The sequence below is a fragment of the Electrona antarctica genome (assembly GCF_951216825.1).
Source record: "Electrona antarctica genome assembly, chromosome: 20".
In the NCBI taxonomy this organism is placed as follows: domain Eukaryota; kingdom Metazoa; phylum Chordata; class Actinopteri; order Myctophiformes; family Myctophidae; genus Electrona; species Electrona antarctica.
In genome coordinates this window covers 29,912,567-29,937,164 of record NC_136801.1, presented here as the reverse complement: position 1 = coordinate 29,937,164, position 24,598 = coordinate 29,912,567, and the positions used below count along the sequence as shown (strand labels likewise).

Below are 24,598 nucleotides of genomic sequence, written 5' to 3'. Positions count from 1 at the left end.
ATTTACCAATTCGCCCCTGGTGTATACAGCCGGCGGAATTGCTCAGCCTCGTATTCCTAAAGTAACCTACGTAAATTATGTTTCCTAACCTTAACCTCAGTAAAACTATGCCTAAACCTAACCATATTCCTTGACTTGACCCCATTTCTAACCTTATTCTCAGTAAAACAAAATAAAGAATACAAGAACCGCCGCACCGAGACGTCGCAAAGCAAAGTTCTTTGTTTACCCAGGGTGAATGGACTAAGCTCGAGATGCTTGTTTACAGCCAGACCCTGCTCATAGAACATTTCATGGTAGGGGTTCATTCCTTGCTCAAGGGCACTTCAGCGGTGGTAATTTTAACGTGCTGGTCCGGGGATTCGAACTGGCGACCTTCCGATAACAAGACCGCTCCGCAAACCGTTGGGCCACCGCTGCCACGAGGTCTAACTCTTCTTATCACGTATGTACTGTAACCCCATACAGCTCCAGACCAGTACAGAACTGGGGTACAGTAGAAGTATCCTGTTCCAAAACGACATGAGTAATGTGACACTGAGACAGAGTACAACATAGAGAGAGAGAGAGAGAGAGAGAATCCCATGGAGCGTTATCTCCCAGGCCTAGTCTATTAGATTATAGCGGGATGGCTGTGTGACCAGCCACTGAAGCAAATTGTCAATTATGATGTTTATTGTAAAGCGGACAGCCAACTCCACAGCCTCAGGGGGATACTGCTGAGGAGGCACAGTGCAGAACACACACACACACACACACACACACACACATCTCGCTTCATACTTCCTCCCGGCTAATTTGGTGGCTGCTCTGTTTGACACCTGCCACCCTGGCTGACAGAGATAACCATTTCTGTCCTAGCTCGTGGATTTCCCCTGGGAGAGGAAAGAGCAGAGGAGGAGAAAAAGGGAGGAGATTCCTTTCACATTTTTTTGTCTGGATGCTTCTGAGCGCAAATCATGGATAGATACAAAGTGTTAACAAGGTGTAGGCTATAACTGTATTTGGTTGAATTGTATAGGAATTGTATAGGAGAGGACAGTCGTGTGGTTCTCAAACATTTACATGTCAAGGACCCCCAGATTACTCAGGAACAATAATAATAAGTTAGAATATGAAATACCGTTGTCAGAGTACCCGTTGTACCCGCCTGTCTGTCTCTGTCCATATATAGATTTATGTTTTTACTTTGTCCGTTTTATGCCCATATATGGAGTTAGATGTCAGGCATGCCCAAATATGGAGTCCAGACCGGACCAATATGGAATCTGTACAATGATGCCATATTCTATGACATCATATACACATATGGGTCCTCATTCACAACGGCGTTTACACTCATGTTGTGGAGCTCGGGTGGCGCAGTGGTAAACTATCTGCCCACCGATGTGGAGGTTGTGGGTTTGAATCCACCGTGCTGCCTCCAGCTTTGTTGTCAATAAAAAACAACAACATAGTATGTTGTTTTCAAATTGATGACATACTATGCCATTGAGAATACATTGGGCACTTAAGTTAAATATTTCAAAAACTGAAAATTATTTCAAAAGGATCTGTAAAGCATGCATGTCATAAGGGGGATTTTTAAACTGTGAATCAAGTTTTTAGGTTAAAGTATGAAGGAACAGCGACGTGCAAAGCTTTTAAGATTTGGGCCTTAAGTTTTAAAAGTTAAATAACAAAACTAAAAAATATTTCAAAATGTTATTAGCATGCGTGTCCACAAACTAAATTATAAAAGTTGTGAATGGAGTGTTGTGCGTCAACCAGTCTCTCAGTGAGAGACTCGCTAACGCACTGGACCAGGGCTATCCTCTACCCTGTTAGAGTCACTAACTCTGAACACTGCTATCATATCATTCCAGTCCTCTGTCTCCCAAACTATCTCAATACTACAGACTATGTTGTGGATAGATGGCTATGTTTTTAATCCTTGACACATTCCTTCACTTCGACAACAACATGTTTTTCAAGATTCAGCTTTCACTTGCCCCTTGTACTTGTGACAATCTGTTTGATATAGAAAACTGTAGAAAGAACTTCATTACCCACCATCCCTGCTTCCTGGTCCTTCAGGAAGTGACATCATCTCTGGAGAGGTTAGCCTCATCATCACTATTGTAAACCTCTGATACATGTATTATAAATACAGCATCCATTTTGTGAAACTTTCAGAAACATCTTCTGAACAGCTATGTATACTTCATCCTTTTCTCCGGATTATACGACTTGACGTAAAATGTACACCATGCCTTCACTAAATTATTGCTTCGTCTTCAATTACTCAATTATTGCTTCGTCTTCAATTACTCAATTGCAATTATTGCTTCGTCTTCAATTACTCAATTGCAATTATTGCTTCGTCTTCAATTATTTGGGTATTTTCTTACATTTTGAAGTATCTACTATTTAAGATATTAAGTATTAATGTATTTATTTCTAAAAGGTTTATGATTCTAAACAGTAAAGTTAAAGGACTATTTACATAATTATTTCTTGGATATAAAGGCATTGAATGCCTGGTATATTTGGCTTGAGTAATTTCTACTCTAATTACTTTCAATTGGTTTTCCAACTATTAATACATTTTGGCTTGAACGCCTGGTCCTTCATATGAATTATCAATATTTTCATAAATGCGAGATAAAAAACTGCAACCAACATGTTCCATTGACCTCCATTAGTTTTGCCAGCTAAACACTTTATAATTCACACTTTTTATAATTCAGCTTACTGTGGGCACACATGCTGGAACTTTTTACTTTGAAATGTTTTGTAGTTTCTGGGTTATTTTACTTAAACGCCCAATGCATTCTCAATGGCAATAGCACAAACTTTGGCATGCTACTAGTCCTACATACTCTCACCTAGAAACCCCATTCAACCCTATAGGTTCATCTTACTGTGGACATGGATTTGCCTGAAAGGAATCTTTGAAATGTTTCATAGTTTTAGAAATATAGTGCTTTCAAATTTGAGACATTTACAATGGGGCTCAATGGCAGATATAGGCACGTCAAAAAGTCACTTTCACCTAGAAACTCCATTCACACTTTTTTATGGAAATTGGAAATACTCAAGTAAAGTACAAATACCTCAAAGTACATTACTTAAGTAAAAGTACTTAGTTACTTTCCACCACTGCATACATCCATGCAGCTGACCTCCCCATTGGTGGATGTGATCCTGGCAGCCAGCCCAGGTGTGTTCTGGTCCTGTTGATTGAGCTGAGCAGGACCTAGAAACCTGGCTCCTGCTCAGCTCAATCAACAGGACCAGAACACACACTCGTTACTTTTCTTCCAGTTTATTATACTCGTCGTCACGCTACTAGTCCTACATACTGTACTTACACCTAGAAACCCCATTCAAACCTACTTAGGTTCATCTTACAGTGGACATGTTTGCCTTAAAAGGAATCTTTGAAATGTTTCATAGTTTTAGAAATAAAGACAACCTTGAACCTTGAAATAGTGCTTTCAAATTTGAAAAATTCATAATGGGGCTCAATGGCAGCTATTGGCACATCAAAAAATCACTTTCACCTAGAAAATCCATTCACACTTTTTATAATTCAGCTTACTGTGGAGACACATGCTGGAACTTTTTACTTTGAAATGTTTTGTAGTTTCTGAGTGATTTTCGTCTTTTTTTCAAATCCTCAAAAATGACGGCATGCCGTCCGAGGCCATGGGCTATAGCCCATGGTCTCGGAGTGATTTTCGTATTTTTCCAAATCCTTTTCAAAAAATGGCATGCTATAGTATGCAGTCAAGAGGCCATGGGCTATAGCCCATGGTCTCGGAGTGATTTTCGTCTTTTTTTCAAATCCTCAAAAATGATGAAAACCGGCTTGCCATAGTATGCCGTCTGAGGCCATGGGCTGAACTTGAACCCACGACCTGTGGCTCACATAGACAGCAGCTTATCACAGAGTGCCACCATGCTCTGACAATCTCCTCAGCTATCTATCTCTTTCTAGTGTTCTTCTGGATGTTATTCTCCAAAACATGCTGCAGAGTGAAAGTAGGAGGAACTCAGCTGGATTTGAACTCACAATCTCTGGCTCACATGGACTTTATCTTAACAAGGGTGCCACTAGCTCTCTGTGATTGTAAGTTGTAAGTTCTTCTTGGTGTCATGGGGAGGCCCCATTTGAAAAGTGTTTCATAGTTTTGGAAATATAGTGCTTTCAAATTTGAGAAATGTATAATGGAGCCATGGAAGATAGTGGCACATAAAAAAAATCAGTTTCACATAGAAACTCCATTCACACTTTGTATAATTCAGCTTACTTTGAAATGTTTTGTAGTTTCTGAGTTATTTAAGTTAAACGCCCAATGCATTCCCAATGGCAATAGCACAAACTTTGGCATGCTACTAGTCCTACATACTTACACCTAGAAACCCCATTCAAACCTATTTAGGTTCATCTTACGGTGGACATGTTTGCCTGAAAAGGAATCTTTGAAATGTTTCATCGTTTTAGAAATATAGTGCTTTCAAATTTGAGACATTTACAATGTGGCTCAATGGCAGATATTGGCACGTCAAAAAAGCACTTTCACCTAGAAACTCCATTCACACTTTTTATAATTCAGCTTTCTGTGGAGACACATGCTGGAACGTTTTACTTTGAAATGTTTTGTAGTTTCTGAGTTATTTAAGTTAAACGCCCAATGCATTCCCAATGGCAATAGCACAAACTTTGGCATGCTACTAGTCCTACATACTTACACCTAGAAACCCCATTCAAACCTATTTAGGTTCATCTTACGGTGGACATGTTTGCCTGAAAAGGAATCTTTGAAATGTTTCATCGTTTTAGAAATATAGTGCTTTCAAATTTGAGACATTTACAATGGGGCTCAATGGCAGATATTGGCACGTCAAAAAAGCACTTTCACCTAGAAACTCCATTCACACTTTTTATAATTCAGATTTCTGTGGAGACACATGCTGGAACTTTTTACTTTGAAATGTTTTGTAGTTTCTGAGTTATTTAAGTTAAACGCCCAATGCATTCCCAATGGCAATAGCACAAACTTTGGCATGCTAGTACTAGTCCTACATACTTACACCTAGAAACCCCATTCAAACCTATTTAGGTTCATCTTACGGTGGACATGTTTGCCTGAAAAGGAATCTTTTAAATGTTTCATCGTTTTAGAAATATAGTGCTTTCAAATTTGAGACATTTACAATGGGGCTCAATGGCAGATATTGGCACGTCAAAAAAGCACTTTCACCTAGAAACTCCATTCACACTTTTTATAATTCAGCTTTCTGTGGAGACACATGCTGGAACTTTTTACTTTGAAATGTTTTGTAGTTTCTGAGTTATTTAAGTTAAACACCCAATGCATTCCCAATGGCAATAGCACAAACTTTGGCATGCTACTAGTCCTACATACTTACACCTAGAAACCCCATTCAAACCTATTTAGGTTCATCTTACGGTGGACATGTTTGCCTGAAAAGGAATCTTTGAAATGTTTCATCGTTTTAGAAATATAGTGCTTTCAAATTTGAGACATTTACAATGGGGCTCAATGGCAGATATTGGCACGTCAAAAAAGCACTTTCACGTAGAAACTCCATTCACACTTTTTATAATTCAGCTTTCTGTGGAGACACATACTGGAACGTTTTACTTTGAAATGTTTTGTAGTTTCTGAGTTATTTAAGTTAAACGCCCAATGCATTCCCAATGGCAATAGCACAAACTTTGGCATGCTACTAGTCCTACATACTTACACCTAGAAACCCCATTCAAACCTATTTAGGTTCATCTTACGGTGGACATGTTTGCCTGAAAAGGAATCTTTGAAATGTTTCATCATTTTAGAAATATAGTGCTTTTAAATGTGAGAAATTCAGAATGGGGGTCAATGGCAGATTTTGGCAAGTAAAGATTTGAGTGGGGTTTGAACCCACAATCTCCAGATCATGCAGCCAGTGTGCTAAGTCACTGATCTACTTGCTACCTGCCATATCACAGTCTGCTGTTCCCTTTGAGTACAACATTGATAAAAAAATAAAATACAAAAAATAAAATAACAGCAGATTTGTCTATTGTTTCTTTTGCTGTTGTTTATCTCTAGACGTTCGAATGTTTATGAACCACAATGGAATCAAGTCTCTGGCTCTTCTGTCATTATCTATTCTGCCTTTTAAGAACAGCATGCACAGTGGCTCACTGGGTACAGAGCCTGCCTGGGAATCAGGAGGCTGCAGGTTCAAGTCCTGGCTCTGACATACTGTCCCAAAATCATGAAAATATGACATAATATATTATGCCGTCCCAAACCATGGACTATAGTATGTAGTTTTTTCATGAATTTCATCTTTTTTTCAAATCCTCCAAAATCATGAAAAACGACATGCTATAGTATGCCGTCCGAAACCATGAACTATAGTATGTAGTTTTTTCATGAATTTCATCTTTTTTTCAAATCCTCCAAAATCATGAAAAACGACATGCTATAGTATGCCGTCCGAAACCATGAACTATAGTATGTCGTTTTTTCATGATTTTCAACTTTTTTTCAAATAGTCCAAAATCATGAAAAACGACATGCTATAGTATGCTGTCCGAAACAAATTATAACTTTGGCATGCTACTAGTCCTACATACTTACACCTAGAATCCCCATTCAAACCTATTTAGGTTCATCTTACGGTGGACATGTTTGCCTGAAAGGGAATCTTTGAAATGTTTCATAGTTTTAGAAATATAGTGCTTTAAATTTGATAAATTTATAATGGCAGATATTGGCACGTCAAAAAAGCACTTTCACCTAGAAACTCCATTCACACTTTTTATAATTCAGCTTTCTGTGGAGACACATGCTGGAACTTTTTACTTTGAAATGTTTTGTAGTTTCTGAGTTATTTAAGTTAAACGCCCAATGCATTCCCAATGGCAATAGCACAAACTTTGGCATGCTACTAGTCCTACATACTTACACCTAGAAACCCCATTCAAACCTATTTAGGTTCATCTTACGGTGGACATGTTTGCCTGAAAATGAATCTTTGAAATGTTTCATCGTTTTAGAAATATAGTGCTTTCAAATATGAGACATTTACAATGGGGCTCAATGGCAGATATTGGCACGTCAAAAAAGCACTTTCACCTAGAAACTCCATTCACACTTTTTATAATTCAGCTTTCTGTGGAGACACATGCTGGAACTTTTTACTTTGAAATGTTTTGTAGTTTCTGAGTTATTTAACTTAAACGCCCAATGCATTCCCAATGGCAATAGCACAAACTTTGGCATGCTACTAGTCCTACATACTTACACCTAGAAACCCCATTCAAACCTATTTAGGTTCATCTTACGGTGGACATGTTTGCCTGAAAAGGAATCTATGAAATGTTTCATAGTTTTAGAAATATAGTGCTTTTAAATTTGAGAAATTCAGAATGGGGGTCAATGGCAGATTTTGGCAAGTAAAGATTTGAGTGGGGTTTGAACCCACAATCTCCAGATCATGCAGCCAGTGTGCTAAGTCACTGAGCTACTTGCTACCTGCCACAACACAGTCTGCTGTTCCCTTTGAGTACAACATTGATAAAAAAATAAAATACAAAAAATAAAATAACAGGAGATTTGTCTATTGTTTCTTTTGCTGTAGTTTATCTCTAGACGTTCGAATGTTTATGAACCACAATGGAAACAAGTCTCTGGCTCTTCTGTCATTATCTATTCGGCCTTTTAAGAACAGCATGCACAGTGGCTTACTGGGTACAGAGCCTGCCTGGGAATCAGGAGGCTGCACGTTCAAGTCCTGGCTCTGACATAGTGTCCCAAAATCATGAAAATATGACAAAATATATTATGACGTCCCAAACCATGGACTATAGTATGTCGTTTTTTCATGATTTTCATCTTTTTTTCAAATCCTCCAAAATCATGAAAAACGACATGCTATAGTATGCCGTCCGAAACCATGAACTATAGAATGTCGTTTTTTCATGATTTTCATATTTTTTTCAAATAGTCCAAAATCACGAAAAACGACATGCTATAGTATGCCGTCCGAAAAAATATATAACTTTGGCATGCTACTAGTCCTACATACTTACACCTAGAATCCCCATTCAAACCTATTTAGGTTCATCTTACGGTGGACATGTTTGTCTGAAAAGGAATCTTTGAAATGTTTCATAGTTTTAGAAATATAGTGCTTTAAATTGATAAATTTATAATGGCAGATAGTGGCACGTCAAAATCACTTTCACCTAGAAACTCCATTCACACGTTTTATAATTCAGCTTACTGTGGAGACACATGCTGGAACTTTTTACTTTGAAATGTTTTGTAGTTTCTGAGTTATTTAACTCTTAGCCTGCCGCCATTAATTAATCCCTCGATTGCGTATTGCCATGGTTTAATCACGCGTGACACTTACTTTGAAGAGCCAAATATCCGTATCGCATTTTACTATAGAAACCATTCCGTGTGTGTTGACGAAGCTGGTGCTCGTTCTCTCGGTCGGTGGTGGAAAAAGTGGACCGCGAGTATCACAGCGCCTGCTACAGGCCGTTGAAAACGCTTGTCTGGGACAAAGCGTCCTCTGCAATGTCGCTTCTGTGAGATAAAGCCGTCTGAAAACAGAGCCGGCAGTGTTAGTGGATGCGCGCGCATTTTCAAAATGGCCGCGCCCATTGTGTCAGAAGCATAACAAAGCTAACTGACGGTAGATTTCGATACGATCGTATTAAAACATGCATTAATGAATACATCGCTGTTAAAACGGCTTTTCCGTTTGTGGCAGGCTACAAGATTCTACGTTTTAAAATTCCTATGTTCCTGGCGGGTAAACGATTAAGTTAAACGCCCAATGCATTCCCAATGGCAATAGCACAAACTTTGGCATGCTACTAGTCCTACATACTTACACCTAGAAACCCCATTCAAACCTATTTAGGTTCATCTTACGGTGGACATGTTTGCCTGAAAAGGAATCTTTGAAATGTTTCATAGTTTTAGAAATATAGTGCTTTCAAATTTGAGACATTTACAATGGGGCTCAATGGCAGATATTGGCACGTCAAAATCACTTTCACCTAGAAACTCCATTCACACGTTTTATAATTCAGCTTACTGTGGAGACACATGCTGGAACTTTTTACTTTGAAATGTTTTGTAGTTTCTGAGTTATTTAAGTTAAACGCCCAATGCATTCCCAATGGCAATAGCACAAACTTTGGCATGCTACTAGTCCTACATACTTACACCTAGAAACCCCATTCAAACCTATTTAGGTTCATCTTACGGTGGACATGTTTGCCTGAAAAGGAATCTTTGAAATGTTTCATCGTTTTAGAAATATAGTGCTTTCAAATTTGAGACATTTACAATGGGGCTCAATGGCAGATATTGGCAATTAAAGATTTGAGTGGGGTTTGAACCCACAACCTCCAGATCATGTAACCAGTGTGATAAGTCACAGAGCTACTTGCTACCTGCCACAACACAGTTTGACTTTCCCTTTGAGTAACAACACTTAAACTTATAAAATAAAAGAAATAAAATAACAGGAGATTTTGTCTATTGTTTCTTGTGCTGTTGTTTATCTCTAGAGGTTTGAATGCTTATGAACCACAATGGAAACAGGTCTCTGGCTCTTCTATCATTATCTTTTTTGCTTTTTGTACACAGCAAGCACAGTGGCTCACTGGGTACAGAGCCTGCCTGGGAATCAGGAGGCCACAGGTTCAAGTCCTGGCTCTGACATAGTGCCCCGCCCAAAATCATGAAAAAATTACATACTGTAGTATAGTATGCTGTCTGAAACCATGAACTATAGTATGTTGTTCTTTCGTGATTTTCATCTTTTTTTCAAATCCTCCAAAATCACGAAAAACGACATGCTATAGGCTACCTAGTATGCCGTCCGAAACCATGGACTATAGTATGTCGTTTTTTCATGATTTTCATCTTTTTTTCAAATCCTCCAAAATCATGAAAAACGACATGCTATAGTATATGCCGTCCGAAACCAAATAGAAATGTATGTTTTGTTATTTAACTGCATGCATTCTCAATGGAAATAGCACAAACTTTGGCTCTTCTATACAATGACAATCCACTCTGGAGGGAGGTGATGGAAGGAACACAACAACCCATTATACTCTTGGGTCCAGTAAAGTTTTTATGTGGCCACACCCACCAGGTCATTAAAGAGCAACTTCACCCCGTTTGCAACCAGATCTTATTTTAATTATGAGACAATAAACACTTTCCTGGAATTTGTATGTGGGTAATGTGTTTTTCACAGTCACAGACACATGGTCTCACATACTTCCTGGACTGGATCTCCAACCCGTGACATGCTGCCTGGCTGGCATCACAGCCCACGGTGCCCGGACGGCAGACGACCATGCCAGCGGCCCGGGCCCTGTATAGTTTGACATACTCATACTATATGTCGTTTTCATGGTTTTTGATGACATTGAACGTCCGGTGCAAGTTTGCCACCCATAGCACATGCCCGACATCCAGCATGTCCCTTCCTTAAAGATAGAGTGCCGTAACCCGTAATTGTTGTGTTTCTTCCAGTTTGTCATGTGTTTATGAGGTGACAGTACTTCATTAGACCCCTTGGTGCAGTGGTTGTTATGTGCAATGATGTCTTCCCTTTGTTTTTAGGGTTTCTTCCTGGAGGCGGAAACCTTGACAGTCAAATGTGTCAATGAAAAAAATACAGTGATATAGTGACATCACAATATCATCCCCTCCCCTAACCCCTCCCTCTTTATCATGGGCTCAATACCTGCTATGGGTGTAACATTTAATCAAGAAAATCGATTATCAATACTTTTATAATAGAATCAATTCATAACCAATGCCTATTTTTGGCATGTCAGGTGAATAGTTTTCACAAATATAGAATCTTGAACTACAAGCTTAGATCAGATATTTTGACAAGAATAAAAAAGACCAGATTTTGTGGGTTTATTCACATATACAAACATTCACTTGTAAGGTTTTACTGCAGTGAAATGTACAGACCTTAGCAGCATTAACTCATATACTGTAATTTACATCATAATTTGACATTTTCATTATCACTCCATATCTTCATTTTAACATCTTTTATACACTTTTCTTTATTATTATTATTTTTTTGTTTACATATGTACATTCATAGATACAATATTTCCATTCAGTCATGCCTTTCTTTAAAGTCTCCCAAAAGTAAACCAGCATCTGTTTACGTGAGCTTCTGAAAGGGAAAACAGGGTGGGTCTCTGCTGACCACTGACATCCATGAGTAGTTAACACTGTGATTATGAAACTTGTGCAAAATAAAATACTAGAATCCACACCAAACCAAAAAAAATATGCACCCTATAGAATGACACATCAAACCAAGCCACAACTCAAACTGTGGGTTAACGACTTTATTCCATAATATCATTCCAGAATCAATCCTGACACAGTCCATGCACTCCAGGAAGGTTCTAGAAAGAATGTCATTGTGGACATAGAACATTGCACTGTGGCTTTATTTACCCAAGAGCAATAAAGCATACTTCTAACCTCAATGGGAAGCAGATAGCATGTCTTCAGGCAGATAAAACCACCATGAAACGTGTTTAAAATCACATGATGGATGATCAGCGCGTTGATCTCCACTTAACTGTTCTTACGTGATGTCACCTTCTTAAAATAATGGCCTAAGACATTTTATGAAGTTTCTCAGAAAACAGAAAAACTGATACAAAACAAACTATATATGTCGTAATCATTTCACCCAAAAATATATAACAATATATGAATATTGACATAAAAAATAAAATACTGTCTCTCAGTTGTGTGACATAAGAGGGTTAAATGACTTCGGCCAATTTGTGATTGTTGAATTGTTGCCTTTATTGTTTGGCCTAAGTCAGGTAACTTAATTCGGCCAAATAATTTAGTTTCTATTTTGACTTAGACCTAAGTCACACTCATTTTACTAAAAGAGCACGAAACAGCACAATCCTTTTCAATTAGGACTTAGGCTGTTTTACCAGAGATGGCCAGTGTCATGATCAAGAGCTGACTTCTGAGGCAAAAATATATTTAAAATATAAAATATATATTTCAAAGAATTACCGGCCATTATTTTAAGAAGATGTTTAAGTGTTAAAAAGCTGTACTATAGTATGTAAGGGAGAATGGGGTAAGATGAGCAGTCAAATCTAAAGATCTACCCTTATTTCAGGATGTCTTCTATCAATTGAAATTATGAGTAAGTATCTATGACAAAGGGCCATAAAATATGGCTTATTAAAAGTCACATCAGCCACATGTTTGTGTCTCAAATTACCCCAGGTAAGGGGTAAATTGATGCAAGTAAAGGGGTAATTTACTTTACACATGATATTTTAATGTTTAAGTTTAAACTTGAACAGATAATGTATTCACTTATTTTTGAGTGGTGTAAACCACTCCTACAACTGGCTTTTGTGTGCATAAAAAAATGACCATGGTTGCTATGTTCAAAATAATTTCTGACGTAATTAAATCACACCCGGGTGAACTGGATGACCGTAGCAACCGTGGTCATTTTCTCTGCGCAAAAACAGCCAGTTGTGAAATCACATCCGGGTGTGATTTAATTACGTCAGATCAGAGCTGATCAGGCTATATAATACCTTACACCACTCAGTTCACACGGGTGTGATTTTTTACAACACATTTCCCTTTTCCAAATAGTCTTATGTCGGTTATTTAAATGCATGATATAGGCTATACATTTTTGGACCTGGATGGGTAAATTTGATTTGTTCAGTCATTCTACCTGTCAGTCTAATCTGACTGAAAAAAATAGATTAGATTAGATACATACTAGATTTAAGATTATATGGCAACACCGTTTTATAGATAAAGGTTAAATTACCCGCTGGCTCATCTTACCCCTTCTCCCCTAGATGTTCTGTTTGATCATCAGATGTACGTGTGTCATTGATTGCTTCCTCTCACAAGAATTAGAAACAAAGTGTGTCCCTTGATCAATTCAATAAATGGACATTTTAGTTTCCAAATGAGGTGCAATTCAATATTTCAGGGTACGGTTGGCAACCCGGCCTAGACTAGCCAGGTGGAGTGACCTTTTTCACCACCAAGGTACTGGGGCACCTTGAGTGTGTGCTTTGCTTCCTTCAGGCAATGTTGCCATGTCTGCTTATTATAAGCAACCTTTGACTTGTTTTTTCTGTAAAGTCACTTGCAAATAAATTATTGGTAGAGCTGGTTGGTGTTTTTTTGGGCTTGATTCTAAACTAAAGTGTACAGTAGTTTCTTATTTGGGCTTGCTTCCTAATGTTGTTTAAAACAGTGGTTCCCACATTTCTTCATGTCAAGGAACCCCAGATTAATATGTAGGCCTAATTGTCCACAGACATCCATCTGAAAATATTGTGTGCCTTTTTTTATTAAAATGTTTAAAAAATATTAAAAATATTTTGATTTTTCTCAATGTGTTTTTAAATAACAGATGTACAACCTCACAATGTGTGGCTGTGAGCTTGTAGATCAGCTATTTTCATTTGTGCTCGTTTCCATAGACCTGGCCACTTGTTTCTCTTGCAAAACTGGCAACACAGCAAGAAAAAGAGGAACTTATGCACACACAAACGCAAAGACAGGAAAAAGGTGGATAGGGAGTAGGGAGAAATACAGAATATAGCAGGAACAGTTGCACAACATGACCACTAGATGTCACTCTCACAGTGTGCTTTTTATTTGAATTTTAAAAATGTATTTCCTGTTCTGGAACCTGACCCATGCCGTTGGTGATTTGGGTATTTTGTCTCAATGCTTTTAAGAAACACACAAAGGATTGTGTGTGGGTTTTTTGTTTTGTTTTTCTTCTTTTTAAAGTTATGAGTAGTTAAGAGTTTTATGAATATAACATTGAGGTAACCCGTTCTGCTCAGAATCAGATATCATACTTAGCACGCACACACACGCACGCACACACGCGCACACACACACACACACACACACACACACACACACACACACACCTGCAGATAATCTATGTTTACATTGTGTAATGTAGTAACACACATGAAAGAAAAACAACAACAAACAGGGCATGTGGTAAAAATGCACAAGGTAAAGGTCCTGCTCTGCAAATAAACTATGATGACATAATGAGGTGAGAGTGCGTGCGTGCGTGTGTGCGTACATGCATGTTTGTGCACGTGCCTGCCCACGATTCCATGTGAGTGCTTGTGCAGGTTGTGTGTATTGGTGTAAAAGTGCAGCATCAAGGCGTTTGGTGGTCACGACCATGGGGGTCGATCTGTCCATTAGCCACTAGAGTGGTCATGAGGAACACTGTCCCACCAGCCTGCTAAAGCAGTGATTCTCAAACTGTTTCATGTCAAGGACCCCCAAAATGAATATGCATGTGGCCACAGACCTATAACCTCACTCCGCCATGATGGAAGACGCTTGCTTCCCATTTGTTTCGTGTCTTGAACTTGTGAACTCCATACCAACCCCCATCTGAAAATATATTGTGCCATATATTGTGCCAGGGAGCCGCCATGCATACAAGATTTCTGTTGTTAAAATAAATAAATAAACGTATTTTCCTAAAATATTCCAAAATCTTCTAGATTAAACAAAATACATATCTACACGTTGACAGAGCTTGCACTGTAGATAAGCTTTTCAAATAGCCAATGTATATATAGGGTTAAAGTGGTTCAAATTCAGTTTGATTCCATATAATTCTGCTGAGTGGGGACCCCCTGGAACCCCTTCAAGGACCCCTGGGGGCCCTTGGACCTCACTTTGAGAACCACTGCGCTAAACATCTTCTCTCATCATGCAGATCGAGACAATGCATAATGGCCAGCTTCATTACAGTGCATCTATCCAGGGACAGCTTAAGACGGGGCAAAGGTTTGATTCATGAAATAGGGAATAAATGGAGGACAGCACAGCCCAGCCCCCCACCCCCTCCCCATATCCCACCCTTTCTGCATCAGCCACTTATGACGAATAACCATCTAAGTCTATAATTTATTCTTTCTGACCCCTCCCTGAAAAGGCCTATATCTGTCCTGAACCCTTATCCATAATCCATACATTATGGATATTTAGTATGGTCTTAGACTGTTATTCGTCTCAACTGCTCATATTGTGGCAGTTACACTGCCTTGTTGTCGTCCCCCCTCGCTCTCTCTCTCTCTCCCTCCCCACTATCGGGTTGAAAGGGGTAAAATAGGGGGTGAATTAACTTATTGCTGCAATGTCAAACTCAAGGGAGAGAGGGGGAGGGAGAGATATGAGGAAACATGCGGAGGAGGAAGGGAGGGGGATAAAAATAGGTAGCAACTAGCAAGGGCAGAAAAGAGAGGAGGAGGAGGGAGAGGTGGAGACTGAGAGAAGGTGGAGACGGAGGGAGAGAGAGAGAGAGAGAGAGAGAGAGAGAGAGAGAGAGAGAGAGAGAGAGAGAGAGAGCGAGAGAGGAAGGCAGGGAGAGAGAGAGCAGGGACAAAAGAACAGGTCATGAAGAAATAACAAAAGGTTAGTCAGATGTGTGAGAGCCGGAAATATGTAAAGATGAACGGAGAGAGAGAGAGAGATCTGGTCATATAATAGACAGAAGGCAGAGAGGGAGGTGAAATGATCGGTGCAAAGAGGGTACATTACATGTCGAATTCTCTCTTTCTCTCCCCTCACTCCCCTCTATCAGCGCGTCACACTGACAGGGCCAGTAATTGGACGCAGCCCTTTTCTTTTCTTTGTCTCCCTCCCTCTCCCCCATGGCTCTGCTCCTCTGCGGGGGCCCCCGGGGCCTCGGAAATAGCTGATGACAAGATAGTGTCTGCCTTTCACTCCGCTCAAGGTTAACCCCAGCCATCTTCTCTGACAGCCCAAGACACACCTGGAGAAAGATCACGGGTTTTGTGTTCCCGTATACATGATGTGTCGGTATGTATAGAATGTCACTTCACTATGTCTGTCTGTGCCTGTACGTCTCCGTAAGTGACTTCACTGTATGTTTCTGTGTCACCTTTAGATGTGTCTATAATCTCCCTCTCCCTCTCGGGTGCAGTACGTAGTTCAGACAAGTCATTGGTCCGACAAACGACAACCCACCTCAAACCCTAACCTAACCATAACCGCAAGCACAGGAGCAGCGCATGTCCGACATGCGGACGCATGTCGGACTAATGCTCCGTCGGAATCACATGCGGTCCCCCTCCCTCTCCCTCTCCCTCTCTCTCTCTGTAATATGCTCGAGTTGCTACGATAAAATTTGTACGTTAAAATAAGTATGATCTCTTTATGTAATTTGTCTGAGTGTGTGTGTGTGTGTGTGTGCGCATGTGTGTGTGCGTGCGTGCGTGCGATCAAAGCGTTGATATGAAGGTGAGTTTCTTCTGGTTTCCATTTAGCGCTTCACCTTCAGGCATTTCATTGGTGTACACACTTATATTGACAGAGCGCTGAGGGAGAGGAGGGCAAACTGAGAAGCATCCAAAACCACAAACAAACCAGGGAACAGTCCCTACGCACGAGCACACACACGCACACACACACACACACACACACACACACACACACACACACACACACACACACACACACACACACACACACACACACACACACACACACACACACACACACACACACACACACACACACACACACACACACACACACACACACACACACACACACACACACACACACACACATACACAGTCACACACACACGCTCAGTCCAACAGTAGGAATTGCTCCTGCTCAGGAGGTTTCTTGATCCAGGTGCCCAGGCCGGTTTCCTGCAGAGATTTGAACCACTGCTGCTTGGCTGCCTGATAGGAACGTGCCGCCATCTTGGCTTCGCTGTATATGAGCGGTCTGTCCACTGGATCCGACCCGCGGACACCCAACTGGAGACGGAGAGAACGAGAGAGAGAACGAGAGAGAGAGAGAGAGAACGAGAGAGAGAGAGAGAGAGAGAGAGAGAGAGAGAGAGAGAGAGAGTGAGAGAAGGCAATCGATTGACAGATAAAACAAATGCAGAGACAGACGAAAGATAAGGAAGGCAACAAAGAAACCGGACGGGAAGAAACAGATTTGGGGGGCAGAGAGAGGGTAAAGGTTTCCCAACACATGAGAGAAAGATAAAGGGAGAGAGAGAGAGAGGGAGCAAAACAAAACGAATGAGCCGGCACAAACGCAAGGAGGAAACTTCAACAGCTGTGTAATCTTCCCATTTAAATTTCACAAGCAATTGAACATTCTCTGTGCTTTTTTTGTGCATTCCTATTGTCGAGAGAGTCGGGGGGGTGGGGGGTGGGGGGGAGGAGAATGACGATAGGCGGAGAGACGAGTTATACAGAGAGAGAGAGATACTGAGAGAGAGAGAGAGAGAGAGAAAGAGAGAGAGAGAGAGAGAGGGCAGAAGTTTCTTTTGCAGATTACTGCGATTGCTCTAGCGTGGCCCCTCTGCGCGGCGTGCGGGGAGCACTTTGGGCCGGGGGGGAGGGGTGTCTGGGCGGGGCGGGGGGGCTTCTCGAGTGCTTCTCCAAATAATTATGGTTTCACAGTCATTATGCTTTAACGGCCGCCATTTGGCGATGCAGCCAGTGTCTGTTACATAAAGTTTGGTAATGAAAATGAAAGTGCAGCGGGGTCTGCGTGCCGCCGTTAAAGCTAGCGAGTGAGCCGCCGCTCTTTGATGAGATGCAGCAGACAGCTGCTGTCGCACTGACGGCCCACAGCCTTATCTGCAGGATAGGACATTCATCCAGTGTTGCCAGATTTTGTGCGAGAGAAATACGCAACCAGGTCTGTGAAAATAAACCCAAAATAAGCTATATAGGCCACATGATGAGCACTTTATTCATATACATCGGCTATTTGAAAATAGCCTAAGCTCACAAGCTTGTAGGATATGAAAAAGGCTTTCCATATTCTCTCTAAACTGGCTAGCTAAGTGCAGAGTAGTCTCACAAGCAGTATGGACTCGGAGACTGGGGTCAAAAGTAACAGTGGAACAATGGAACAAGCTAGAGGGAGACTACAGAGTACTTGAGTGCATTTGAGTAAATTGTGTGTACAAAGACAAATCGTGTACTTCTGACTCCACTACAACTACATATCTCTGGGTGAAGGTTGTCGTTACTTTTAAGCATAGTATTTGTTTAAGTCAGCTGTTGATACTCCGAAGACATGGATACTTATACTCAAGCGTACTGCGTTACTGTCCACCACTGTGAGTTTGGATGATTGAGAAGCTTGTGAACATGGAGGTAGATCACACTGCCTTATTATTGCTTGTTAGCTTGGCCTTTCGTTCTTCCTGTGACGTCTGCTTATATTCAAGCGTACTGCGTTACTGTCCACCACTGTGAGTTTGGATGATTGAGACGCTTGTGAACATGGAGGTAGATCACACTTGCTTGTTAGCTTGGCCTTTCGTTCTTCCTGTGACGTCTGCTCCCATTAAAACTGTGATGGCATAATTGACACCCTGCTTGCACTAGTTATCTCCACCAGAACGGACTGGCTGCGGGAGGGAGATGTTTTTGTCTCACAAATAAGCTAATATCAGGCACCACTGGAACTGAAACTGTGCATGCACGCACACCTCCAAATCCGTCCAATTAACCTAATTTTAGTGTTATAGGATAACTTAAAAAAGAGAAAGGCGAGCACTCGTCAGTTGAATAGTTCACAGTTCACGAACTTCACGTGTATCGCGTGCAGGGTACTGGTGCAGGCCCCTGTCAGAGGCTCCACGTCCTCACTGGCAGGTTAGTCAGTTGGATACAACAACAGTTTACAATACAGAGATGTGTGTGGGGAGGAATGAATTGGCATAACGACTGGAGAGAAAAGGGGGTAATAAGGAAAAAACAAGTGTGATCCTTTGATTTACCTAAATGTTCACAAGCTTCTCAATTAGCCTGAACCTAGTGTAACTGTGACAGACTGTGGTGGTAAACAGTAAAAAATATATATAATGCAATAGCTGTCTTTTTGTTGTTGTTGTTGTTGTTGATGTGATTGCAGTTCTGAGCTGAGGTTTTTATGGGAATTTCAATAGGCGTTGTAGTGTAGAGCATAATGGCTCTAGTAAGTCAGTGCATTCAGTATACCTGTGGTTTCAGAGCGACGAACAGTATACAGAATAAAATGAAGGAAACGCTCGCACACTGCGACAGATGCTTTTATTGCACCATAAGTGACTGTGACGTTTCGAGCACAAGGCTCTTCCTCAGACTCAGGAAAATAGAGCAATGACATGCACATCCCTAAGCCAAGTTTTGGGCAGGTGCTGAGCGACAAACACTATGAGGAAGAGCCTTGTGCTATAGAGCGTCGCAGTCCCGCCCTCTACCATGGCCCAGGAAATGAATCACAATGCATTTTTCAAAAAGTATTTATTTAAAGACCTTTTAAGCGTCGTACGAAGCCAACTCGAGTCGTGACAAATCATGACAACACACACAATATTTTGGACCAAACAAATAATTACATAGAAGAAAAACAACAACAAAAGTGTTGTAACCTGCCGTTCTAATTCTTTGTTTGGCCCGAATGTTTTTGTTTGTTGTCATGATTTGTCACGACAAGAGTTGGCTTTGTCCACGGCGTAAACGTCTTTAAATAAATACTTTCTGAAATGTCTATGAGGAAAATGAACGGAGAATCATTTCCTGGGCCATGGTTAGGGGGCGGGACTGCGACGCTCTATAGGGTGCAGTAAAAGCATCTGTCACCTCACCTGTGGTTAAATCTGGGCTCACCTTGCGGTACAGCCTGGTCCAGCGTGTGAAGAGGATGTGCTTGCAGAGACGCGAGGGCGTCCCGGAGTCCCTCCTCCGTCCCGTGGCCGTGTTGACCACCTCCAGCTGGCTGTCGCCTAGTGTCCAGTTCACGCTCACACACGCTGCCTTCCCCGGCTGCAGGCACTCAGAGCTGCTCAGACCTACAGCCAGAAAGAGACGCACAGAGAAGCAGTGGTCAGAAGAAGTACATACTGTATTCTTTTTTCAGGTGGGCTTGAAAAGCCAGCTGTCAACAAACACCCAGAGGACTAGAAATAATATTTTGTTCGGCCCAAAATATTGTGTTTGTTGTCGTGATTTGTCACGATCCGAGTAGGCTTTGTCAGAGGCTTTAAAGGTCTTTAAATTAATTACTTTTTGAAATGTCTATGGGAAAAATGCATGGGGAATTATTTCCTGGGCTTGTTGTCGTCGTCATGAAAGGGGCCAAAAAAGGCATGAAAACCCAGTTTGACACGTCACATGCTACTTAAAAGCATAATGAAATTTAGAACATTTTGCCTTATAATGGTTGTATGGTACCCCAACTTTCAGCAGCTGTCAAAACTTCCCCTAGGGTGGTTGAATAGAAACCAATGTGGGATATGTATAGACACCTTTACAAACGCATTGGTGAGGAAATTCTTGGTGAGAAATGTATTCCAAGATTTGACATTATACTGATAATATTCCCTGACCAGTATGGGGGGACCTCCATGATCCATACACCGAGTCTCCTCGCTTGTCTATCCCAAGCCCCCAGTGAGGCTCTCCAGCGTTGAAGCACTCGGCCCTAGTGGTTGGAGCGTGAACTGCAGGGGACCCGTGGATTCATGACGAGGAAACCCTGTGCAGCTGGGGTTTAACATTGAGCGCTCGGATGCACTTCCACATTTGCCAACCAAAATTTGTTTGGCAAATGCGGAAGTAGACGGTTCTTCCGGGTGCTTCAAAACGCCACTGAGCAACTTCCACTGAAATGAATAGCGGGGGGGCGGGGCTATCGCTCCGGTTCAGTCCCTATCCTTTTATTACTCTATGGTCTATCCACAGATAACAACTAATCTTCGGCTTGGTGCCTCAGTGGCTTGGTGCCTCAGTGGCTTGGTGCCTCAGTGGCTTGGTGCCTCAGTGGCTTGGTGCCTCAGTGGCTTGGTGCCTCAGTGGCTTGCCGTCGGCCACAGCCATCATCACAAATGTGATGAGGTCATTACATCTGGGCAAGTGGCTATGGCCGAATTTAGGCCAAGGAGTGTTTTTTGTGCAAAACACTTGGAATGGATTCAGAATCATGAAAACCCCCTAGTTTGACATATCACATGCTACTTAAACTATGATGAATTTTAGATAATTTTGCCTCAAAGGGGCATACAACTAATTTTCAAGTTAACATTTTACTATGTCATTAATATACATTTGAGGTCTGAAAAAATCATTAACATTGTGAATCACATCTTGATGATGACATCAAGATGTGATGAATTTTTTCAGAGATTTCTTTTAAATGTTTAAGTTGTCTATGGTGTGGTCACATATAACTGATGATAACTGACATTAAGAGTTATACCATACCATAATATAAACCAGAGACATGTAGGAATACAGAAATACAACACTTTTACGGTCACCTTAGGTGGTACCAAAATCTGGCTCGGCCCCTGGACTATATTAGCTTAAATGGTAAATGGTGCATTTATATAGCGCCTTTCTTTATCCAAGGCGCTTTACATAGATTGTGCATTCCCACACACTTTCACACACCAATGGCGGCAGAAACCATGCAAGGCACCAACCAGCACATCAGGAGCAATTAGGGGTTCAGTGCAAGGACACTTCGACACTAACTCTGGGGGAGCCTGGGTTCGAACTGGCGACCTTGCGGTTATCCGGCAACTCTACCCCTTAGCCACTGCCGCCGGGGAAGCTTGGATTCCCCATTGATGATGTCACTGGTAGTTGGGTTTTTACCATTTTATAATGAGTGAGGACCAATTATATGAATATAGGTTGAAAATGGGTGAAATCGGGTAGTTACTTTCCACTGACCGGAGTCACCCAGCGTTATATACTAGATCTTATATACTTGATCCCCTCTGAGCAAAAAAAAAAAATGCAATTTGAAATGCAATCTTTTTCTACCTCAAAATAAACTTCAGAGCCACTATAGTTGTTGTTGCTGGACTGACACTATCTAAGGGTGTGCGTGCGTGCGTGCGTGCGTGTGTGCGTGCGTGCGTGCGTGCGTGCGTGCGTAACGTGCGAGATTGGCAGAGGTTGACTGTGAAAAGAGCAATATTCTTTCAGTGTCAGACTTTCACTGATCCTTACTATTTCCAATCCATTGATGCCCATTCTGTTCTGCTCACTCACATACTGTAGCTATAATAATTAGGTATCCAAGCAGCCATGCTCCTTCCAAAGATGTTATTGTATCAGTTAGGATTCTTCTTCTTTCTTCTCTGCTAAAGGTATCTGGGTCTCAGAAACCCCTACAGTACACTATGGCAGATAGGATGGAAAAGTCATCTTGGACAATACACCTGAAACCAACCGAATGTTGTGAAGACATTTCAAAATGACCATTCCGACTGGTCCTTGTTAATAATGATAAGGATGTGCCACCGCCGAGAAGCGTTGAAGAAGAGTTGTGCAATGTCCGCTGGTGACTCAGCGATGTCCGAGTTGCATACCGATAGCCAATTGGAAGCATGAATTATGTGTTCCTCCGCCTCGTCACCATGTGACACGATAGGAAAGCCTGAAAACATCAATGTGGCCGCACACACATAGCCTAAGTGCCAACGGAGAGATAAAAAGAGCAGCATTCCGGACAGATACAACTGCCTTCTTCAGGGTATTGGGAAAGTCTGACGTTTGACGGGAAAGCCTGTCAAACGTCTGGCGCATGGAGAGAATGCATTGGACGTTTTCGCCTCTTTTCTTTGCTACTGCTTGACCCTGGTGTAGGTCGTCTTCATGGACTACTTCACCATGCGGTTGTTTCCAGGTCTTTCCAGCTAGAACTCTTAAATGTGGACTTTTTTTTTAGGTTGTTCCTGATGTTTTTTTCTGATCGCTTTTTATAAAATATAAGGTCGTTGGCCTGTACTTATTTGTAGGAGACCTGTTTTTTGATGGCATGTCGTGGCATATTTTGTCATGGCCTGACCATCTCGGCTTCTCCGGAGGGTTCCTAATATACAAGTAACCTTGACAACAGTATTGTGTGGCAGTGCGGACCAACCTGAAAACCACCTCACCCTAAATGCTGTATCATATGATGCAATATGCTGTGCCTCGGAAAGAGCTCTGGTTTCCCAGGGCTAAAATGTAGGACAGGTTTCCCAAAGTAATCTTTGCGTGAAGGTCACATTCGCCCCAGCGGTCCCACTGAACAATCGAGCAAGTTGCTTTGGGGAAACAGAACCTGAGTCTCTGCATGCAAATTAAAGTCAGTCAGTTTAGAAGGGAGACGTTTTATAATACACAAACAAATGACCCTGATTACAGAACTGAACGGAGGGTTGTTGTTTCCTTCTCAGATAGCAGACCCACACTACCTTCTTACATTTAACTAATACTACCCCCCTTAGTATTAAGGGGGGGTACATCGGCCATATCGGCCCTTCCAATGTGGCATTCCTTGGGGCTTAACACACGTGAGGTTTTGCAAGGTGCAAAGACAGCCAGGTCATACGGTGTGTGTGTGTGTGTGTGTGTGTGTGTGTGTGTGTGTGTGTGTGTGTGTGTGTGTGTGTGTGTGTGTGTGTGTGTGTGTGTGTGTGTGTGTGTGTGTGCAATAGAAATTGAGAGGCAGGCAGACAGACAGACAGACAGACAGACAGACAGACAGACAGACAGACAGACAGACAGACAGACAGACAGACAGACAGACAGACAGACAGACAGACAGACAGACAGACAGACAGACAGACAGACAGACAGAAAGAGCTTGAGGGGGAAGCAAAAGAAAGTGAAATATGAATAGTGCACAACAGAGAAAAAGATTGACTGACGGCGGGTACAGTGTATTGGCAGGTGTTGCACGAATCTACATGCGTAGATTGTGTGTGTGTGTGTGTGTGTGTGTGTGTGTGTGTGTGTGTGTGTGTGTGTGTGTGTGTGTGTGTGTGTGTGTGTGTCCTGGGGCAGCACCATCCTCCCCCGTGGTATCACCAGCTATAGCTAGCGTCATCGTCTATAGTGTGCCTCGCTGTCGATGCCTGCGCACGTCGCTCCATATGGATGAGGTAACACCGTTGAGGTGCAGATGACAGGAGTTCACGGGTTGAGATGCTACCTCAAGTTAGCGCGAGAGGTCTACGAGCGATTATTAAAGGTGTCTGCTGCTCGTGCAGAAGTGTATAGCAGTCCCAACTTTCTCCAAGAAAACTTGGGACTGCTGTTGCTGCTCCTGCTTCATAATCTATATCGATGTTGTTCACTGATTGAGCAGAAACCTAACCTTGTATGATATCTCCATATTTCAACTTTTTGTTTTGTTTCTTAACATAATGCTCTCCTTCATAGTGCAAGAATAACAACACAGAAGTAGTGAATATAGCCGATCTACCTGCTCACCATGTTGTGAGATTGTGGATCTGCAATTTTTGATCTTAAGCCCAAGAAAGGGAGGAATTAATCAATTATAACTTCAGCTGAGTAAGTAAATAAAGTCTCCTTAGCTAAGCTATTCAGAGAGACATGTCTCACCTCATTTGAGATGCAGACAGCACAAGAGAAGTCATTCCTAATAACTAGTTTACACAGTACAACCACATGGGG

At 41.5% G+C, this 24,598-nt stretch overlaps 1 protein-coding gene across 2 annotated transcripts in view; it reads right to left on the bottom strand.

Annotated features, from left to right (window-relative positions):
* Window positions 1-15,010: 15,010 nt before the first annotated feature.
* Window positions 15,011-24,598, bottom strand: part of adarb2 (adenosine deaminase RNA specific B2 (inactive)) — a 245,050-nt gene continuing 235,462 nt past the window's right edge. For both annotated transcript variants that reach the window (XM_079489974.1, XM_079489975.1), the window contains 2 exons: window positions 19,793-19,974; window positions 15,011-16,927 (listed from right to left, as the gene is read on the bottom strand). In XM_079489974.1, coding sequence (XP_079346100.1) covers window positions 16,751-16,927; window positions 19,793-19,974 — 359 coding nt within the window. In that variant the 3' untranslated portion in view covers window positions 15,011-16,750. The remainder of the gene's footprint in view (window positions 16,928-19,792; window positions 19,975-24,598) is intronic.